The sequence below is a fragment of the Bidens hawaiensis genome, unplaced genomic scaffold, assembly GCF_021521415.1.
Source record: "Bidens hawaiensis isolate Kalapana, Puna unplaced genomic scaffold, B.hawaiensis_p1.1 tig00002125_1, whole genome shotgun sequence".
Classification (NCBI taxonomy): Eukaryota; Viridiplantae; Streptophyta; class Magnoliopsida; order Asterales; family Asteraceae; genus Bidens; species Bidens hawaiensis.
The window spans coordinates 2,366,329-2,388,156 of NW_027491113.1; the positions used below are offsets into that span (position 1 = coordinate 2,366,329).

At 32.4% G+C, this 21,828-nt stretch overlaps 1 protein-coding gene across 1 annotated transcript; it reads right to left on the reverse strand.

The window, feature by feature from the left end:
* Positions 1–10,778: 10,778 nt before the first annotated feature.
* LOC143607657 (transcription factor ILI6-like) lies at positions 10,779–12,418 on the reverse strand. The gene is made up of 2 exons (XM_077083027.1): positions 12,119–12,418; positions 10,779–11,051 (listed from the first exon to the last, which is right to left on the reverse strand). Exons 1-2 carry the CDS (start codon positions 12,245–12,247, stop codon positions 10,899–10,901), a joined length of 282 nt encoding a protein of 93 aa, XP_076939142.1. The 5' UTR covers positions 12,248–12,418; the 3' UTR covers positions 10,779–10,898.
* Between the last annotated feature and the right edge of the window lie 9,410 nt (positions 12,419–21,828).

A 21,828-nucleotide genomic window follows, 5' to 3' on the forward strand; every position in this document is an offset into this window, starting at 1 on the left:
GTTTAGTTTCATAGCTAACCGTTCATAAAAATATAAACTTAATGATCAAGAACATACCTTTACTCGTTTTTAGGTTATGGTTTAGCTTGGTGATGAACTTAAATCTTGTATCTTGCTTGTAGGGTTAAGATTTATCAAGATTTAGGCTAGGTTCGATCTTGGATCTTCTTCTTCTTCTCATGGCCGTAATGAAGGTTTATGTGTGTGTGTTTTAAGATAAGATGGATGGAAATGGAAATGATTAGGGTTTAAAGGGGTATTTATACTCCCTTAAGCCCATGGTCCTAAGGCCGATCTTTCCTTTTTGGTCCATAACTCATTTCATCTAAATAGCCTACTTACTCTTTCATATTTAATTATTATTGTTGTTCCACTAACTCATTTATTTCACCCGACGCAAATAATATATTAAATATTATTTTAGAATTTCGGGATGTTACAGCAATAAACTTTTGAAAGTTGAAACACTTTTGAGTAGTGTTCTTTTGGAAACACTTTCTAGTAATTGGTACTCGATAACTTGTTTTTATGCTACTTTGATATTTTGGGCAAGTAATGTGGTACTCGAAAAATTGTACTACACTACTTTTGGAATTTTGGGATACATATATATATATATATATATGTTGATGTTTAGGAGGTTTAATATATATTATAATGTGTTTTGTATATAATATGTGGCTTATAAATAATAAATATTTTTTAAATACGGTCACCTCGTATTCAAAAAGCGTTCGATTTTCACCTCAGTTGAGGACCTCTTCGCTTTTGTTCGCCTCATGTTTTTTTAATCCAAGTGTCTAACTTTGGTCCTGATACAAGATTCCGAGTAATCTCAGGAATATATAAGGTATCATAAAGTTTAATGCATAAACCAGCTTTCATTATTAATTGTAAAGTTCCCACGGCCTTGACTTCAAGTTCTTTATCATTCCCTAATCTTAGTGTTCTTTGGTGTCTTTCCAGCATCCGGATTGAAAGGAATTCCTGAGTAGAATTGGTCACATGAACCATAAAACCAGAATCAAACCACTATGTATTAGCAGGAAGAGTTAAATTATAGGACTCAAGTATCATAAATAGATCATACCTTTCTTAGCTCGCCACTCCTTAAAGTCTAGGCAATCTTTCTACTTATGAATGTATTTCTAGTAGAACTTGTAAAAAGGCTTTCTAGTAGAGTTCAGAGAGATGGATGAAGCACCTATATTAGTCTTCTGAATTTTAGAAAACTCCTTTCTTGGATAAGTGGTCTTCCTCTTCTTGGAACTGGTGGCAAGGTAAGCAACTTCAGGTTTATTCATCTTTATACGCTATTCCTCTTGCACTCACATAGAAATCAACTCACTCAAAGTCCATTTCTCCTTCTGGGTGTTGTGATTGATCTTGAAGGCTTCATAGGCAGTTGTAAGAGAAGTCATGATGAAGTGCACCAGATAACCATCACTGATCTCCATGTCTAATCCCTTCAGCTTATGGGATATGTCATTAATCATCATAATGTGCCCACGAATGCCACTCCTTCCATCATACTTAGTAGTCACCAACTTTAGAATAAGAGTACTAGCATGCGTCTTCAGAGTCGAGTCTTGAATGGATCCTCTTATTGGCATGCTAATGGAGTTTTTCATAAGCATTGGAGACATGCGGTTACGTCTCTTCCATTTTTTGAACGATAAGTGCTGAGCAAGAGTGCTTTCAGCGGTTATTGCTGGAGGTTCATCCTCGATTAGTGCATAGTCAAAATATAGGAATGTGAGATTAATCATAAGAGATTCCTTCTAGGCAGCAAAATTATCTCCAATTAATGGTGTGATTCCACCTTTCGGAGTTGTTAATGGAATTTATATGAGAATATTAGGATACTAAACTAGAAGAAACTTAGAGTGATCTAGGGGAAAATTAAACTAAGGAAGGCATAGATGAGGACAATTTTAATTTATGAAGTTGTGATAATAAATGTCTGTTATTAACATCAAACTAATAGACTACTTTAATTAAAAGTTCTACTTAAATAAAATAATAAATCACATTTGGGCATAACTAAATATTATTTAGGTATATGTGCAAAACAATTGTAACACATCACCTTTGGGCAGAAGTGAAACAATTATTTTCTCCTTTGAGACCCCGAAAAATGGACAAATTCCTTTTCTTAGGAACACATGCAGGATATTACGCACGAGTTAGTTTTGCTTGATATAAATGTAACACGTCATATTTAGGCAAAAGTGATATATTTAAAACATGTTAATCTAAACTAACACAACTTGTATTTAGACTTGAATGATATGTTATATATTACATCACATTTGGGCAGAAGTTTACATTAACAAAATTCATTCAAGTTTAAGCCTTTCTATATTTTGTAAAAATAATATATATATATATATATATATATATATATATATATATATATATATATATATATATATATATATATATATAGTTTACAAAACATTAATTAGTTAGACTTGAATGATATTTTAGTGTACTGGTCACAAAATTTTTTGTTAATTGATCACGAAAAGGTTTTAATCTCGGGAATTAAGTTTTCTGGTTTGATGTGTTTGCGGGATTTATTGTTTTCGGAAACTTAGTGTTTTCCATAAACTATTTTTACCGTAAACACATACACCTGTAAGTCCATAAACAGTTACATGATAAGGTTTGATCTGAATACTTAAGGATTGTTTGTTTTTCCCAAATTTGATTATTTTCAAAAATAATTCTTTTATTTAATTTTCCAGAATTCAAAATATCTTAGAATATTAACCAAAATAATAGGAAAAACATTATAACAATCCTGATCTTGAACCGGATTATGTGTGATTTTTCAAAAACTGTGATGAACACGAATAACATCGCTTTAATTTATTAGTTTTCAAAAAAACTTAGGGTTTATCAAAAACAAATTTTCAACAACGAAAAAAAACCGAACATTGTTAGGGTTTTCAATGTATAAAAATCGAAAAACTAACAGATCTGTTTCTGCATATATTCGGTTTTCAATATATAAAACAGATTTAATAAAATCGAAATTAACTTAAGGTTTATCAGGTTTTAGTTCATGTCTTCCGTTTAAGATCCAGATTTAGGGAAAACATGAAGAACCGATTAATCAACATCGATCTGATACCACATGTTGATCAACTCTTCATATTGGTGATGGAAAACATGAATATTTTGATAAACCTATGACTAAAACATACTTATTACAGCAGAGAGAGATGTCACGGCTAATGAGAATGATCCCGACACATGATTGTCAGCTTGGTCGAGTTCCCCTTTAAGATGCATATTAATGATGGGGATTAGGGTTCTTGATGAAACCGAAAATATGGAGAGAGAGAGGGAGAGAGAGGAATACAAATTTTATGTCGGTGTTTGGGTACATTATGATGTTAATTAATCTCCTCCATATATTTATATACACCCAATTAGGGTTGTTCAAAAGGCTCGAGGCTCGAAGCTCATGCTCGTGGCTTGTTGAGTCAAATATTTGACCTAAAATGATCATAAGGATGATTGGAATCTTCTCAACCTCCTCAGAATTCGCTAAGTATGGAACCGGGCACACCTGAGACATCCGAGCAGGGTTTTACTTAGCCGGGCATGATATTTTGCTTATCGGGCAAGGTTATCTTCTAGAATTCTTCTTAAGTGCATATCCGAGCAGGGTTCACCAATTAGTGTATATCCGAGCAAGGTTCACTAGTTAGTATATACCCGGGCAGGGATCACTTTATCTAGCAAGTTTGTTCTTCATAGCCGAGTAGGTTTACTTCAGAGTAAGCTCTTGGCTAACCAAGCTCATGAAGCCAAGTGATTGGAAGATCGGGCAAGGTATTCATTAATAGTACTAGTGGTCCGAGTAAGCTTGATGTGTAATGAAATATCTCTAAGGTATAATCAGGCAGGGTTCAACTCAAGCAAGGTACAAGTGCTACCGAGCACACTTTGTTAATAAGTTATTTCCTAGCAAGGAGTTGAAGGGACCATTGAAGAACAAGGTTGCTCGTAAGATCATGTCGGGCAAAGTCTGATATAATCAAAAAGATTGGAGTCTACCCGGTGAGTAGTTTCCTTGGTGAAACTCTTTTAAGTAAAGTCTACTCGGGTACTGTTCCATAGCAGATCTGAAGGTTACCAAGTCTAAAGGAGTACAGAGCACACAGTGTACTCGGAAATGTTTATTGCTGCAAAGCCTACTCGGAAGACTTGTTTTACACTTAGTATAGTTTTGAATATGTAATTTGAATATGTTTTAATCATTAGGGTTTCTAGAAGGAATGACAGCTATAAAGGAGGTGTCAGGCCTATAAAAGGAATAATTTAGGGCACGCCTCCTAACGAACAAACGGACGGACGGACAACCTCATTAATTCAGAGAGAATATTTGTGAGTGTGATGGCTGTCCTAAGAATCGTACAGATATAACTTTCCCATCAAGAAACCCTAAATCGATTATCGTTTGTATGATCTTTATTATATAAATAGAAATCTTTTGATTGAATCTTGTGTGTTAGTTACCTTTGATTAATTGTTCAGCAACTGAATCGTTTGTTATTGATTCCGCCTTTATCAAACGGTTTTCTTTCTAAATATAGCAACCTGTCATTAACTCTCTTGTCAACACGATTAATTTGTGTGAGTTATGACTTGATTTGTTTATGATCTACCATCAATTGGGGACCTGACATGGCTCGCTCGAATAAAACTAGATAAAAAAAACTTGATTTTAAACATCATGAGCTGAGTTGGCTCATTTTTGTAACCAAGCCAAAATCGACCAAGGATCGGCTCGTTGGATCGATCTTAATCTCGTTTAACTTCAAAATCGAGCTAGAGCCTTAGTTGAGTTGCCTCGTTTAATTTCGAGCCCGAGCACAAAACCACAATGGCTCGACTCGGGGTCGACTTGTGAACAACCCTACACCCAATGGCAAACCCTTGATTAGAAAGAAATGGTAACGTGGTCCATCAACAATTACCTATCAAATATAATAATAAGTTATAATTTAATTATTTTGATCTATTATTATATAAATAATAATGATGACCACATATAAATATATAAATCCGTATATTTATTTTTACATGTAATACTAGCTTTTATCCTCCGTGTTACGTGGTTGTTTTACATTATTCGTTTACAATATTTATATAGTTTTTGTATATTAATTTTATTTATTGTAAGGAACTGTAATATACTTAGGTAGTGTTTGTTATGCAGTAATGATGGGCGGAATGAAATGATTCATTACGTGGGAATGAAATAAGAGGTGTTTGATTGCACAATGGAATGGAATCAACCATTATACATGGAATCCCAGTCCATCAAAATCGTTCCTTCTCACCCCCTTCTTTTTTTTCATTCCATTCCTCCTTCAACCTACTTTCTAAACAGCAACATCATTTAACAACAACCACCGTCACCACCACCACCACTACCATAGCCACCACCATCATCTGACCACCACCGTCGTCGCTACCACCACCACCACCGTCGTCGCCACCACCACCTGACCGCCACCGTTGCCATCACCACCTCCACCACCTTACCACCAAAGCTACCACCGCCACCATCGTCGCCAAACCACGGCAACCATTGTCACCTTCGCCACCCGACCATAACCGCCGCCACCACTATCACTGCTTGGCCACCACCACCGTCATCACCACCCTACCATCGCCATCACTACTAATGCTACCATCGTTGGACCACCACCACCATAACCACCACCCCCGTCGCCTGATCGCCACCACCACCGCCGCCACCACTAGTTTCATCTCCAGAGCTACCACCACCGTCGTCATTTCAGGTTTTTTTTTTTTTTGTAAAAATATATATATATTGGGATAGGAATATTTTTATTATTTCTATTTCATTCCTAAAAATTTTTTCGGATACAAAACAGCATAAAGTAATTATTCATTTCATTCCCATATGTTAACCAAACAAGACAAAGGAATGGTAATGATCTATTTCATTCCTTTGTCCATTCAATTCCTTCTCCCATTCCATTCCCCCTTCATTCCATTCCTTTCAACCAACATACCCTTAAGGTTTTATGATGAAATAATCTTATAAATAAATGAGATATTATAACTCACTTTAAAAGTTATGTGAGTTTAGTGAGACACATGAACTGCTTATTTTTTTTTTACTATAAAATTGTTTCTTAATTATAAATATTTTTTTAAGTCGAATTTTAATTTTTAGTATATACCTATTTTATAAGATTTTCATATCAAATATTTGGTAAGATTAATTTTTAATTAAATGAGATGTTATAATTCGTTTAAGGGTTATATGGGTTTGGTGAGACTTATACCTGTGAAGTCGATTCAAATGCATGGGAAACCTACATTTACAAATAAAGTAATCTGATGACTTGAGAGATACACAGAGCAACTAAAGAGCTTTTAAATGTTTTGTTTATATATATATTTAAGATAAGATACATATAGGATTAACATTTATAAATTTAAGCAAGTAAAGAGGCGAATAGTCTCACGCTTATTGGTTTGCTAGGTTCACATCACTATTTATTTTACCTCACAATCGTAAACTTCAAAAAGATGAACCCTTACAAAAGGTTAAGAAATGTAACAACTACAAAAATACTAGGTAATATACATGCGTATATATATGATCCATCAATTTGCATGAGCGTGTTTATGATGGATTGATGGTTCACATGATGTGTGAATCGACGCCATGTGGTCCAGTTAAATCAAATAGCATGGATCATTCACATGCAAATGAATGCAAAAAACATGCCGATTAAAATGTAATATGTGGTTTCTTTTAATTATTTTAGTTAATTATTTTAGTTACTTGTGAAATAATGTGAATGGACTTAATAAAGCAATTAGTACCCGTTTATAAGCAAATAAAAGACACGAACAAACTTGAAATTGGCTAAACACTCGATCTTTATAATTTTTAAAAGTCACTTAATTTAAAAAAAATTTCATAACTGTGAAATAATAAATAAACTACATGTATTGTAACATTGAATATTTAAACACGTATGATTCTTATCCGAACATAATCATATATCTATCTATAATATAATAATAATATATATAAACGAAAACCAAACCCGTTTAAGGTTTAAATTTCGCGGATCAAGTTCTTACCAAACCCAGATACAGTTAAATGGGTCAGAACCCCTCCCTAATCCTTTCTCTGTTCTGGCACCGAACCTCTCAGCCAGCGTAACAAAACCCTAGACCTCAATTCCAGCCAAAACTACTACTCTCATCAATTTGGTGATAACAGAGAAATAGCTCTTTAAACGGGTCATAACTTCTAAAAAAATCTCACAGGTCTTTCTATCTCTCTCTCTCTCTCAATCTCAATTCTGAAAAGCTTAAACACAACAATTAACTTCCAACCGAGTCGTCTGCTTTACAAATTAGAATCGGTGGCCATTCAATAGGTTGATTCGAACAATTCATGTCTCTATTTGATTCCTCTTGAAAACATCAAGCGACATCGATATCCAGTAAACGATTTATAAGGTATGTTTGATTTGCATTTCATAAATACTATTAAGCCTAAATATTTGATTTCATGTTGCATCTAAATACTAAAATGATTCTTGCTCATCAACAGTACGGACCCTAAAACGTTGACTTCGATTTTCATCTAAACTATAATCGCTAATGTTATTCGTATTTAAGTGTTTTCATATAGGTTTCAGAATGAAGGGTTATACGGCTTCAATGAATCATGCCATTAAGTTCTACTCAAGAGAATGATTCTTTTTAGTTTGAGCAGTCTTCAGTCTTCTGAATGAGTTTATATTAATTTGACAATTGTAACCGTTTTCAATAGTTTTGTAAATTAGTGAAGTTTAACGTGTTTGAATAAGTGTGTTTGGTTTTAGCGATTAGGTTTTTAGGTCGTGGTATAGCAATTTGACAATTTGTGTTTTTTGTACAGAGAATTTGTTCATTACAATTATTTGGATCATTGGATCTTATATGATTTCTGTGAGTGGTGTGTACAGTTAGGTTCGGTTATTAGTGAAACCGAAGCCATTAGTTAATTGATTTTATTAACCATTCGGTTTTCAATTAGTTTGTTGGCTTTTGGCTCGGTTCGGTTAATAACCAAAACCAAACTTAACCCTTTACCTTAATTTTAGTCATATTGAAAGAAAATTAAAGTCTGATTGTGATTTTTGGTAAGCACTTGGGATTGAGTTGGCCATTTGTTGATCCAAATACAAAAATGACACAATCTCTTTAAGATCATATTTATATTTTTGTTTTATGTTACATGCTATATGAAATAGCTGCATAAATTAGCTTTTTTTTGTTTGATGTTATTTGGTTGCAGTTTATTCAAACAAAACTAGCTGAAAAAGTGGATTATTGATTCATTGAACACGTAACAGGTTATGCTTCCATGGAAGCTTTGATTCAAGGTATGTTACTTTACTTTGCAAAATATGTATTTCTAAACGCAAATTAGCACGTTTACAGTAAAGTAGTTGGTTAAGGTGGTACATGGCAGAATCGTTCGCATGCAGTCACAATTTACTGTATAGTGTGCGCGATTAAAATAACCAATTATACCAGATCATGTACTATTGAAAGTAATATATGGAAGTGTAAATGCAAGCGATGTAAAGTGTATGGGCTATAGATGGATTATGCGACCTTATTAATAAGTCTTGCAGTTGTAAAACTAATTAAAATGAGAAAAATAATAATAACTTTAAACTATAAAAAGGTGCAGGGATTTTATTAAGTTTTGAAAGTTAATGGAATCTTGATATGTTGTAGTCTCGTCTTATTGGCATTGGAGTTGTTTATTATATAATATTAATATATTATAGTTGTTTTTTGTTTATGAATTAGAAACTGAATTCCATACTGACAACATTTACTTTTCACCACCGAGTTTATTATACCAGGCTACTGGGTCTAAAGTCCTCATATAAGAAAATGGTAAATTGATAAATGAATATTGAAAAGACCAAATTTGTTACTGACTGTGACTAATTGGTTATGTTTTAGTTCCTGCAAGTTATGAAATGTAACTTTAGGGCTTTATTAGTCAAACTCAAAAGCACTGGTTCTTTTTGTGAGTCAAATTTTGTCAAAAAAAAGTATGTTTTTTTAATAGATTAATTGTGTACCATAGAGTTTGTTATATGGGTCGTGTTAGCAGGCACCTAAACATGGCACGAGTTTTTATAGGTTGACATGAACATGACACGAAAGTTGGTTTCATATGTGTTTTTTTTAACATTATAGGCGGTAAAAAATCGATAGAGATGCAAGAAATTTGACCCAAAAAGTGGGAAAGGTTCAATCTTTTTTGTTGGTGGAATGGCATTCAAAAGTCCAAAAAGAATCAGTGAAGCAAGTGGAAAGTGGGCATCGCAGGGTACATTTGAGGATTTTGGAGTGATAACGGGCCAAAATTTGGGACCGAATTGAAGAGGAAGTTCACCTCCAAACATTGAAGGATCATTTGCAACAATTGGAAACTTAATGTCTAGACATAGAGCTGCTGCAAATGCTGCTGACTTGCTGAGTCTAAAGAACAGATTCGGGTCGACCCACCTTATAAATTAACTCATGTGTTAATATACCTATAGGTTACTTTTGACTCCACCCGTGATTGAATCTTTTGGATGGGAATATGTATTCTACATGTTTGGCATGTTTGGAATTGTGCGGTAATGTAACAAGATTTTGTCTTAAATTAAGTTTTTTAGCGAATGTTGATTAATTTGTTTAGCTTTAAAGTTTAAGCTTTTTAGGGGTTTAGATTGTCGCAGAAGACCAACCTCGGACTCGACACTATCCGACCAACAAATTTCTTTTGTTGTTGTTTTGACCCGTTACCCAACCTGTTTGACCCACCGATTCAAATAATATTTGAAAAGGTGGAATCAAATATTTATTCATTGTAGAGTCTTAAATTTTTCATGCAGTCGTAATAACTCAATACTTATATTATTAAAATTAACTTCTATCAACATTAGTGATTTATTCAAAGGTATTAAAATAATGGGTTTTTTTTTAAATATCCGAGTTGGTTGTGCGTGCGCTTAACTTTAAACGAACAAACCGAATATGCTTCGTTTATGTTCATTTGGTTTATTTACAGGCCTATTTCAAAAAATATGTTTAAATTTAGTTGGATTGAAGATATTTATTCGTGTGATTTTGTTATCGATTAAAATAGTGTCACGAACTACAAAACCAACAAGCCATCCACCACCATGTAACACATAAATACATCCGTCAAACAATAAATTTTATAGTTTATATAAATAAATTTTACTCAACAAAATGAAATTTCATAATACCAAAAGTTAATTGGAGGAAATTGGGACTATATACCATTAGCAGCTATTCAACTAGGAATCAATCCAACCCAAGATATTTTAATTGAAATAGCTCAAACGTTAAAAAATATACAAGTAACAAACTAATATACACGTAATGAATCAAAACAAAACATGAATCAAAACAAAACTCCGTTAAAAAATAAAACAAAACATTACAAAAATAAAATAGAAAAACAATTAAAAACAAAACCTAAGTAAACTCCCGTACCATGGGGGTTAAAAGCTAGTATATATATATTGAACATCCAATCCAAAAGATGGAAATTAATTACGTACATGGCAAGAGAGCCCTTGAGAATAACATCCTAAAATACATATATATATATATATATATATATATATATATATATATATATATATATAAATATAACATGATAAAAGTGATACACATTAAGAAACCCTAGAAGTAAAAATCAAGAAGATCGAAATGCATATCGATCAACTGAATAATTATCGACTAAGACATGTTTAAAAGCTAATTAGCTCCATTAATTAATTACTGGATGCATATAGTCACATAATTAAGCTCCTAATGATGGCTGCTTGAGCACTGTCAGTGTCTGCAGAGTTCAAAAGCTCTGATAATTTTTCACTCAAGTCATCAACTTCTCTGTGCAAGCTTCTAATGTAATTGCATGTTTCCTGCAACACCTTTGAAGCTGAAACCTATACATACATCCAAGAAAATAAGTTAATACATTATTACAATATTGCTAATAATTAATTAGTCCAAAATATTAAAGAAAAACAAGCACATGCACTAATTAAAATTTCTAATATATAGTTTAATACGTAGTCGGAACTAGTTTATTTTGTTGGCAATCAGGCTCAAGAATGTGAACACGAAATTTAATCTAAGCATACTATGACTCAAACTCCTACTTTCTAGACTAATAAGATAAATATGCAAAGTAACAAAGTTAAACTCTAAACATTCAAGCTATTAATAATTAACTATACTAACTAGTTTAGCAATTTAACTTGACTTGACCCCTTTAACTTTTCTCTTCAACTCGTTTCAATATTAACTTTTAGCATATATATTTGAATATGATTTCATTATTATATAAATAAATTTACTTTCAATTATTTTTTTTGTTTTTATGAGTACTTATTCAAAATACCAAAAATACCATTTATCATTATCATTTTAATTCTTCATTATTCTTTCACTAATGCATTTTAAAATAAAAGTTATAGAAAGATATTTAAAGGAAAAAACATTCTCATGTACGATTCTCCTGGTGAAGTTACAAAAGACATGTATGTACTATATTTAATGTATAGTTAGGATACCTTAAACCTATGAGTATAGTTTTGTTTTATGGAAACTAACACACACTTGTGAGAGAGAATCAGTATAACACACACAAATGGACATAATATATGGTTGAATGAGTCCAACACAGTCACATGCAGTCAGGAAGTTAGCTACTTGGGTTAGGTGCACCACAAGAATTTAATGCAAGTGTGTGTGTGTGTGTGAACCATATTACACAACTTATCTAGAAAAAGGCAAAGGAAAACCACACAACAACCCAATTCATCAACTTGAAACTGCAATGTAGATTTGAGTTGCTCTTTTGAACCCCCAATGGACAATGGGTTTTGGTACTTTATGCAAGTGGGGGTTCATGTACTTTGGTTGATGACACTTATCACATAAACTTTATGAAGGTACAGTATGAAAAGTCAAGAAACTAATACAGAAATTAAGGTTATAAATATGTTACCCTTGAACTCTTGGTTTGATTAATGCCATGGGGAATAAGTTGTTGTAGCTTGGAAATAAGTTCCGTCATCTGCGCGTCGTTGATTGTTGATACTCCGGCTTGGCGGGAACGAGATCTTCGGCTCGACATTGTGAATTTGTTGGAGGAAAAGAAAGACTAATTAGAAGGATGTTTTGGAGGTTAATGTTTGAAGACAAAGTTTGCATGGAGAAAGATGTGAACCTGGCTTGGCTTTTAAACAGGGAGATTTGAAAAGTGGGAGAGGGGGGCTCCATACATGCATTATGATTTTAAGAGTTTAAAAAAGATATTTTAGTTTATGCAAATTAACTTGTTCATTTTATTTTATTTTTTACAAAAATATTATTTTCAAATCCAGAAAAATTAAAAAACTAGTTAATGAAAAACAAATTACAAATTCTATTTTTGTATTTATCAATAGTTTCGGTACCACCGTGAGAAATTAATATTAAGCAAATTAAACTGATATGAAAATGTACGTGAACTTGCATGATTCATAAAAAAGTCCTAATATAAGAATATGCCTTCGACTTAATAGTATTCGCTAATTAAGTTTTTATTAAAGGCGTTTGTCGTAGCGACAGTAGTGTTTCTCCCAAATAGTTATAACACTTGTCATACGCTACTACCCAAGTTCGAATCTCTTTTACAGTGGTGTTGTCCATATCAAAGCACGCAAATGAGCCGAGATTCGAACATGGAGCTCCCTGAAGAAAACCCTAAGAAAAACCTGCTGACCACTACCAAAGTGGTGATGGCGTATTCGCTAATTAAGTATACTCGATATTTTGCTAATGTAGTACACAAATATCAAACTCAAACTGGAGACATTTGCCCGCCAAGAACCATAAACATACCAAAATGTTTGGTAGGGAATATGTAAATTAATAACCTTTAATCTAACATCTTGAAGTGGTCATAACCATGAAATTAAAGACATGGGGCTCGGTTCTGTTGTCAGAATTAAGATCCAATAATGTTTTAGGTTTATAGTTTAAGGCCTCCAGATGCCATATGTAGGGGCACATATGTGAAGTTGTCTCCTTATTATTGAGGTTTAAAACAATTAGACTATACTGAATGCATGAATCTGTTTTGACACCAAACAAAACACATTAAATTAGGGTGTCTTCTTATGTAGGTCTCTCATGTGCCCCAGTGTCGACATGAAAGTATTTAACTAATAAAAAATGTAACTTAAATTTATATAACGATGTATAAGCTTCACTCATATGCTTAATTAGGTGGAGATGTTATAAGACGCGACATATATACTCGTTACTTAATAAGTTAATACCCTTTGGCTTCTATTCTAGCTTAAAGGTATAATTATGGGTGTTCCTTCTCATGGAGTTGAAGGGTTGAGTCCCATTTCTTGACAATGAAGTAGATTTAGGAGTAGCATTAGATTAGATGGTGTGTGAGTTAGTCATATTAAAAAAACTATATATTAATTATAGCATGAGATAGTGTTACGATGCAATCGACACTTTTGGATCCCTAGCTCCCGAGGCGGTTCGCTTCTTGGAGCGGGTGCAGAAGGTGGTCCACAGTGACTCGCAGAGCCCGAGGAACCAAGGATTTATATTCAGTATAATAGGCTTTGCGATTCAAAAGGGGATAGCGGCGCGGCTTGTTGCTCGCTTACCGATTATCCAGATGTAGCTCGGTTTGTGTAATATGTAACTCTAATTCTTTTGTTCTTCCGAAAAGCTCTTATTTTAAAGTTAACTTCTAATTAAAAAAAAATTAAGGGAAAATTGTGCTTCCACTTAAGTTAGACACAAACAATCTAAGTATACTAATAAAAGAAAATAATGAGATGATGTGACAATCTCACATTCATTCTAGGTCTAATATCTCTTATCATTCATCCAACATATCCGTGGGTTATGGGGCAAAACCATTTTAGCAAATGGGTTATAATTTCCTTTATAATTCCCTAATCTTTCATCTTATTCATTCTAGCTATCCATAGATCATGGTTCAAAATATTTTTGACAAATGAATTATAATAATCTTTCTAATTCTTTAATTTCTCATATCATTTATCCTACTTATCCATAGGTCATGACTCAAAACAATTTGACATATCTAATCTAAGTATACTAATAAAAGAAAGTAATAAGATGATGTGGCAATCTCACATTCATTCTAGGTCTAATATCTCTTATTATTTCATCCAACATATCCGTGGGTTATGGGGCAAAACCATTTTAGCAAATGGGTTATAATTTCCTTTATAATTTCCTAATCTTTCATCTCATTTATTCTAACTATTCATGGATCATGGGTCAAAATATTTTTGACAAATGAATTATAATTATCTTTCTAATTCTTTAATTTCTCGTATCATTTATCCTACTTATCCATAGGTCACGACTTAAAACAATTTTGACATATGGTTATAATTTCTCTTTTAAATCTCTAATATCTCATTTCATTCATCATAACTTTTCATGGATAATGAGAGAAAACACTTTTGACAAATGTTGTATATAAAGATATTTTTTTTGAATTTATAAATTTGAGATTTTAAATTTCTTATTATCTGTACTATATATTTTATTGTCTTTTTGCCTTTAATGTTGTTCATTTCTTTCAAATAACGGACATTATTTATTTTTATTATTTGACAAATCACGTGTAATACACGTGTTCAAAAGCTAGTTTTATATATATATATATATATATATATATATATATATATATATATATATGATTATCTTAATTATTAGTGTTTTCATTTGAGTAAGTGAGAGCTTTGTAACGAATTAAATTGTGCCCAAAACAAAGCTAGATTAGTGAAACACCGAAGGTTAAAAATGTGTGTGAAAGGTTTAAACCTTTGGGAATGGGAAGAAAAAAAAGTGAGATCCTGGGCATTTAATTAGTGCCTTTAGGTATTGTTTCCTTAGCCAAGGAATAAGTGAGGGTCGTCACAAAGGGTGCAAACACCCTCACACTTGCACATGCATGTGGCTTAGGAGTTAGGAGTTAGGTAATAGCTAGGTGCAGTGTGGAGATTTAATGATATATATAGATACACTTTGTGAGGGTCCAAAGATTGAACTAGAGAGCCTTCTGAAGTGTTGACGTGTTTGGTCTGAGAGGCTCATGCTTAGAAGTTGAATCAGAAGCCACTCGTATCAAAAGTTTGGTTCATAAACAGTGGCACTCGCAAATATTTGAATACCATAACCCATAAGCACACAAAACAATTTAGCAACAAAAGACATCTCTTGTGTCATGTCCGTACATTTTCAAACCAGAAGATTAATTCCGACATTAAAACTGCTTTTGTTGTATAATAGCATATACGTTCTCAAAGTATATATATATATGAAATCTGTTTTTGTAACATCCTAGACAAATCTCACATTGGCCGTGGACAAGAGAGATCATTGGTTCATAAGTAACGCTCATGTCTCTTAAATACGTGTTTCACACTTAATGGTAGTGGACGAAAGGAGATCTCTACAATTAAGTGTGCTCAGGTGGGAGGAGTAGCAGGATGGGTGACCTCCTGGGGAGTCTCCACCTGGGCAATTAAAAACAAATCTGTGAGCTCTTCATAGGTAAAGCGGACAATAGTGGTGTAAGGGCTGGATGTTACAATTTTAGTGGATTTGTGTCAACACGTATCTCAACCACATGGGGAGTCTCCACCTGGGCAACTAAAAACAAATCTGTGAGCTCTTCATAAGTAAAGCGGACAATAATGATATAAGGGCCGGATGTTACAGTTTTAGTGGATTTGTGTCAACACGTGTCTCAACCACCTGGGGAGTCTCCACCTGGGCAACTAAAAACAAATCTGTGAGCTCTTCATAAGTAAAGCGGACAATAATGATATAAGGGCCGGATGTTACAGTTTTAGTGGATTTGTGTCAACACGTGTCTCAAGCACCAGTTTTCCTTACGTACGAACACCCTAACTTATTTAAAGATGTTTTTATGGAATTTTAGCAATGTTGTTCCTACAAAATAATATATAATACGCAACTTAAGCTAGCTAGCTACTAAATTTATCTAAAGCTTTGATGATTTATGTAAAAATTTAACATCTGATTATGTGAAAGTGCCATTTTTGACATGTGATAGACTGATAAAGCATAGTTTTTGTTTTTATTTTTTAGGAAAATTGGATTTTAATAATCCCAACTTAATACAGTTGAACAATAATAATCTCAACTTTGAAAATAGCTGTCACCGGTCCCAACTTTCACACTATTTGTTTTTATTGAATCTTCGTTAAAAAAAACTTAATGGCGTTAAGTTTTTTTCAAATTTCAAACTGATATTTTAAGACTTTTGAACGGAATAAGGATACGAGTCGATTGATGTAAAACTTACCTCCAAACAGTGGTCCAAACAACTAAATGATGCTTCAATTCTGGTGTTTAAACTATTAATTAACAAAAATCAAGCTGTTTGAAGCGCCGTTTCAAGTTAAGTTTTACATCAATCGACTCGTATCCTCATTCCGATCAAAAGCCCTAAAATATCAGTTTGAAATTTGAAAAAAAACTTAACGCCGCTAAGTTTTTTTTAACGAAGGTTCAATGAAAACAAATAGTGTGAAAGTTGGGACTAGTGACAACTATTTTCAAAGTTGGGATTATTATTGGCCAACTTAAGTTGGGATTATTAAAATCCAATTTTCCTATTTTTTATTTCAATTTTTCATAGAAAATATAATTTATAACTACTTATTATAATAAAAGAAAATAATTGTGAACACATATCACTTAAAGATTCGTTTTTAGCTTAAATTTCTCAATTAAACTATTTTCTACTTTTAATGAAAATATAAAATTCATTCATTAATAAAATAATTAATTACCTAAATTATAGGGGATTAAAAGCATACAGGTATCTATGTTAATATAATTATAATATTTATATCTTTAATGAAACCAGATCTATATTTTCTGTTAAATCAATTTATACACTTTTAAGTATAGGAGATTAATGTGGTAAAATTCAATGAACGATATAAATCTAAGATGATAAAAATAGAAGAAATTATAGATTTGTGTTTTAAGTTTAATCAATAATTTTTATAGCTTAATTGTATCTCTTTTAAACATCACGTGCATCACACGAGTTTTAAAACTAGTTTTATTATATTAAAAAGTTTTCTAACGTTATTAAGTTTCTCCGAATAGACACATCATCATACTCGTATTAATAAGTATCTTCTTTGCCATGTGAAAACGAACCTTCTAAGAGCATTCTCATCCAACCCTTTATCCCTAACTTCAAAATTACACTAAAACACACTACATTTTCTCTCATTTTCAATTAAATAATTCTTTCTATACATTTATCATTATCATTTCTCTTCCCTTCACTCACAACTACTTTCAAGATATATTAAAATATCATAGGGTGTGAACAGTAACTTTTCAAATATACAGAAAAATCACTACGTTTTCAAAAATATAAAAACTTTTTTACTCACAACACTCAAAATCACTCTCTAAATTATAAAAACACTCACTCACATAATATGGGGGGGGTTGGATGAGAATGCTCTAATTTATCCCCAAATAAATGAAAGATTTTTAATTTAACTAGTCAATCTTGTCTTAGAATATACCCGTTTCTCATCCACATTTCTATAATTACATTAAAAATCACTGCATTTTTCTTTTTTATTCAATTGAATAATACTTTTTGTATACATTTATTATTATAGGTTTTTTCTTTTCTATACTCATAACTAATTTAACAAATATTAAAAATAAATGGGGACAAACAATGTTCCCTCAAATTTTTTTAAAAAAAAAAAAACACTATCATTTTTCTCTCCTTTACTCAAAACCACTCTTAACCCTATCATATAATTTACTTAATTTACTCACACAAATTTAAAAAAGCTACGGGGAATACTCTTGTGAGAGCAAATTCAACTTTCAAAATGGAAAAGGTTGTCCTTCAAAATATGAAAGGCAAATTTGTCACACCTCTTAAAAGTTAAAACTGTCGTTTGATATTTGATCAAAGAATGCTGTAAAAATAAACGTGTCATTAAACACATAATAAAAAAAACCTCGCTAAATTCTTCCTCACATTTTCTCTTATATTAATTTTCTTTTGCATAAAATGTCATGCTAAATAATTAAATAAATAACAAAATATGTGTATCTCATAGTATATTTTTGTATGTATAAGAACATCAGTATCTAGTAAAAACGGTACATCAATGCTTAATCGCATATGTTCACCGGCCAGTAATATCGGATGATGATACGACATGTTTAGAGATGATCGGTAAACTCGTGTTTTCATTGAGACATTTGTCTTTGTAACTATATTTATTGACAAGAGAGTTTTTTCTCTAAAACTGATAACAAGTTTGAAGTTTATTATTATTGTTATTATTCTTTTTTTTTTTGGACAAATACTCTTTTAAGAAAAAGTTTAAATTTAAAATTTTGGTTTTATTCATTAGTGATATGTGATTAAGAGAACACGATAATAATATTATGTATGGTTCACATGATAATCTTTAACTACTACATGTCAAATATCGTAGCCCCCCTTGTCTCCTGGTAATTGAATTGTTCACTAAAACCATACTGTCATGTTTTAATCAAAAAACTAATTACAACAATGGACAATGAAAACATTTTATTATTATTCATTATTAATGTGGGTTGATAATTACAAAGAATTTAAAAGGAAATTCAAATAATTTGAAAAATGAAACAAAGTAAAATCTGGATTTAGTGCTTAAAGTAGTTTGTCGTATCATAAAATATAAGTCTTTTATCCTTTTTAAGATGACTTTTATGTATTAACACAGTAGCAACAGCTAGCTATGTATATTAAACCGGAAAAACTGATTTTAGATATATAAAAAACCAAATCGAAACAAAAACCGACAATTTGTTATTCTGTTCGTTAAAACCGAACTTTCGATTTGACGTTGGTTTTGCATGTAATAGAAAACGAACATAACTTTCATTTTTTATTTTAAAATTTTAGTAATTTTTAGAAATTTAATTAGTAGTATGACCCAAATATTTTAGCTCATATTAATAATAATCAATTAAATGTTAATTAAGAAATAGATTTAGCCCAGAATATTATTTTTTGCCAATATTTATTCAGAAAATTTTATCCCAAATGGAAACCATAAAAGGGAAACCAAATAAAAAACAAATAGTTTTCAAAAACTAAACATCGATTATTAGTTCAGTTTGAGCCCAAAACAGATCGCACACCCTAGGTTACTCGATTCTCTACGTTGGTGCATGTAGAGATGATCAAAAAAACCGGTTCCTGGAACCGAACCGGTGGAACCGAACCGGAACCGAACCGGTTCCTACCCGTTTTTTGTAGGAACCGGACCCTATCTGATTCAACCCGATGATCCGTGACCGATTCTTGCATTTCTGAGTGGGGACGGGTAGGAACCGGAACCGGAACCGAACCGGAACCGGTTCTGGAACCGGAACCGGTTCCTAACCGTTTTTTTTGGCCATTTTTTGACCGTTGGGGTCAAAAATAGCCGTTTTTTGACCGGTTACGCTACAGGAACCGGGTTAGGAACCGGTAAGAACCGGTTAGATAGGTTAGGAGTCCGAGGGTGGGAGAACCGGTTCGGTTTCCTAACCGGTTCGAGCCTGGAACCGGTTCAAAAGGTGGTTTTGAATATAGGAACCGGTTAGGAACCGGTTCCGGTTCCTAGTCCCAAACCGTTTTGAACATCTCCAGGTGCATGTGATGGTGACATCATCATCAATTGTGGTTGTGACACTTTAGACAAATTACCAATCTTTTCGTTTTGTTATATTCATATGAGTGACGTCGGGTCATAAAAAAATGAGCTGAAAGGTTTACCACACCAAATTAATTTGCAAACTCATTCACTGCCACATGTCACTATTTTATTGGGTTTTTATTTAATTTGTTTTTTTCTTTTTTTACATATTAATTAGTTTTAACTATAATATTGATATTTTAAAATAACGTTTAATAATTAAGTTTTTAAAAATATCTAAAAACATAGTCTTGTTCAGTTTATTTTTGTGAACACACCGGTATAAATTTATTAAAAATAGAGTTCATAAAAAATATATTTTTTAATATAAAGTAAATATTGACCCGCGACAAGAAGCTAAAGTGAATATGATGAAAAAACTTTTCAATACTCTACGTAACAAATTGAAAGTTTATCCGGTTATATGACCAATAGAGAAGCTGATCATATCGCGTTAAGAACGATTTGGTTGAGCATATATGAAAAAAAGTTGGCGACGGGTGATTACGTAGTTTGTATCATTCGTAAATTTAATTCATATTTCATGCTACGATTGTTATTTTGTTTATTTACTATATTGAGTATGTTTGATAAATATGTATACTTTAATTTTTTATAAGTATTTTAAATTTAATATATATTGTATATTTATTAAAAAATGCTTTTATATTTATAATCACATTCAATAAAGAAATAGCAAATATAAATTTTATTTATTTAATAAAAAATAATTAAGGTTGGGTTGTTAATGAGTGTGGAAAGTTGGGTTTGGTTTGGCTGGGTAGGTTAAAGAGAGGGAAATTAGTTTTGTACTTCATCCGTCTCGGTTAAAGTGTCTTAGTTTGAAAAACACAAAGTTTAAGGTAGATTAAATTATTACTTTTTTTCTTTTTGTTTACCAAATGACAATAATGTCCTTGGAAATTGGGTCCATAAATATAGTTTATTAATGTTAGTTGTATGTGTTTAAGAGTAAAATTGAAAATTGTCTAATAAATTTTGAAAGTGGACATTCGTAGTAGGACAAACAAAAAAGAAAATGTGGACACTTTTAATGGGACGGAGGAAGTAATAAAGATTGGGTTGAGTTGGTTTATGAATGGGAATGGTCTAACGAAATGTCTCACACTCTCACCTCAAATATCATCCATGTTTTTTTTACGAAAAGGTTGTTAACGAGAGAATAATCCACAACTAAACCTGCTTGACTGAGAGTAATCCATGGATGCACAACCTTATAAAAAGTTTCCACTCGGAAAAAAAAACAAATAAATGAGTTGTAAATAAAAATAACTGACAACATTAATAAATATGGTAAGTTATATGTTACAAATTAGGGATGAGCAAAATCGGTACTGGTACCGGTTGGTACCGGTACTGATTTGGTGCTGTCGGTACCGAATCGGTACCAAATTTTTGAGTTTCGGTACCAGTACGGGACCGGGACGGGACCGGTATTTCCCGAATTTTTACCTTCTATCCCGGTCCCATACCGGTACTGGTACTAAAATTTCGCAATTTTCAGGACCGGGACCGGTTGGTACCGGTACGGTCCCGATCTCATCCCTATTACAAACGGTATAAAAAACCCTCATGTTTGTGTTATGTTTATGATGGTGGAGCAAACCTCAGAAGGACAATGACTCTCAAATAGATATTTGTAACACCTTAGACAATTATCTTTATATCATGTTCTCATTACAGTAGACTCCGAATCCAAAAAAAAATGTATTGCCTCACATGTTACCAATGTGTGACACGATAGTATGAATATGAGGAGAACTCCTCAGTTAAACATATTCGATGGGGTGATCCATGGATATTTGACATTCTAGAAAGTCTTCACTCATGTAATAAAAAACAAATACATGACCTTTTAGTAAAAAAAAGCAAATCGATGGTATGAGAGCTAAAT

Excerpts from the sequence above, each read along its gene's own strand:
- LOC143607657 (XM_077083027.1), bottom strand. The coding sequence starts at position 12,247 with ATGTCGAGCCGAAGATCTCGTTCCCGCCAAGCCGGAGTATCAACAATC. Across the intron at positions 11,052-12,118 it reads ATCAAACCAAGAGTTCAAGG|GTTTCAGCTTCAAAGGTGTT; the intron begins GTAACATATTTA and ends ATGTATGTATAG.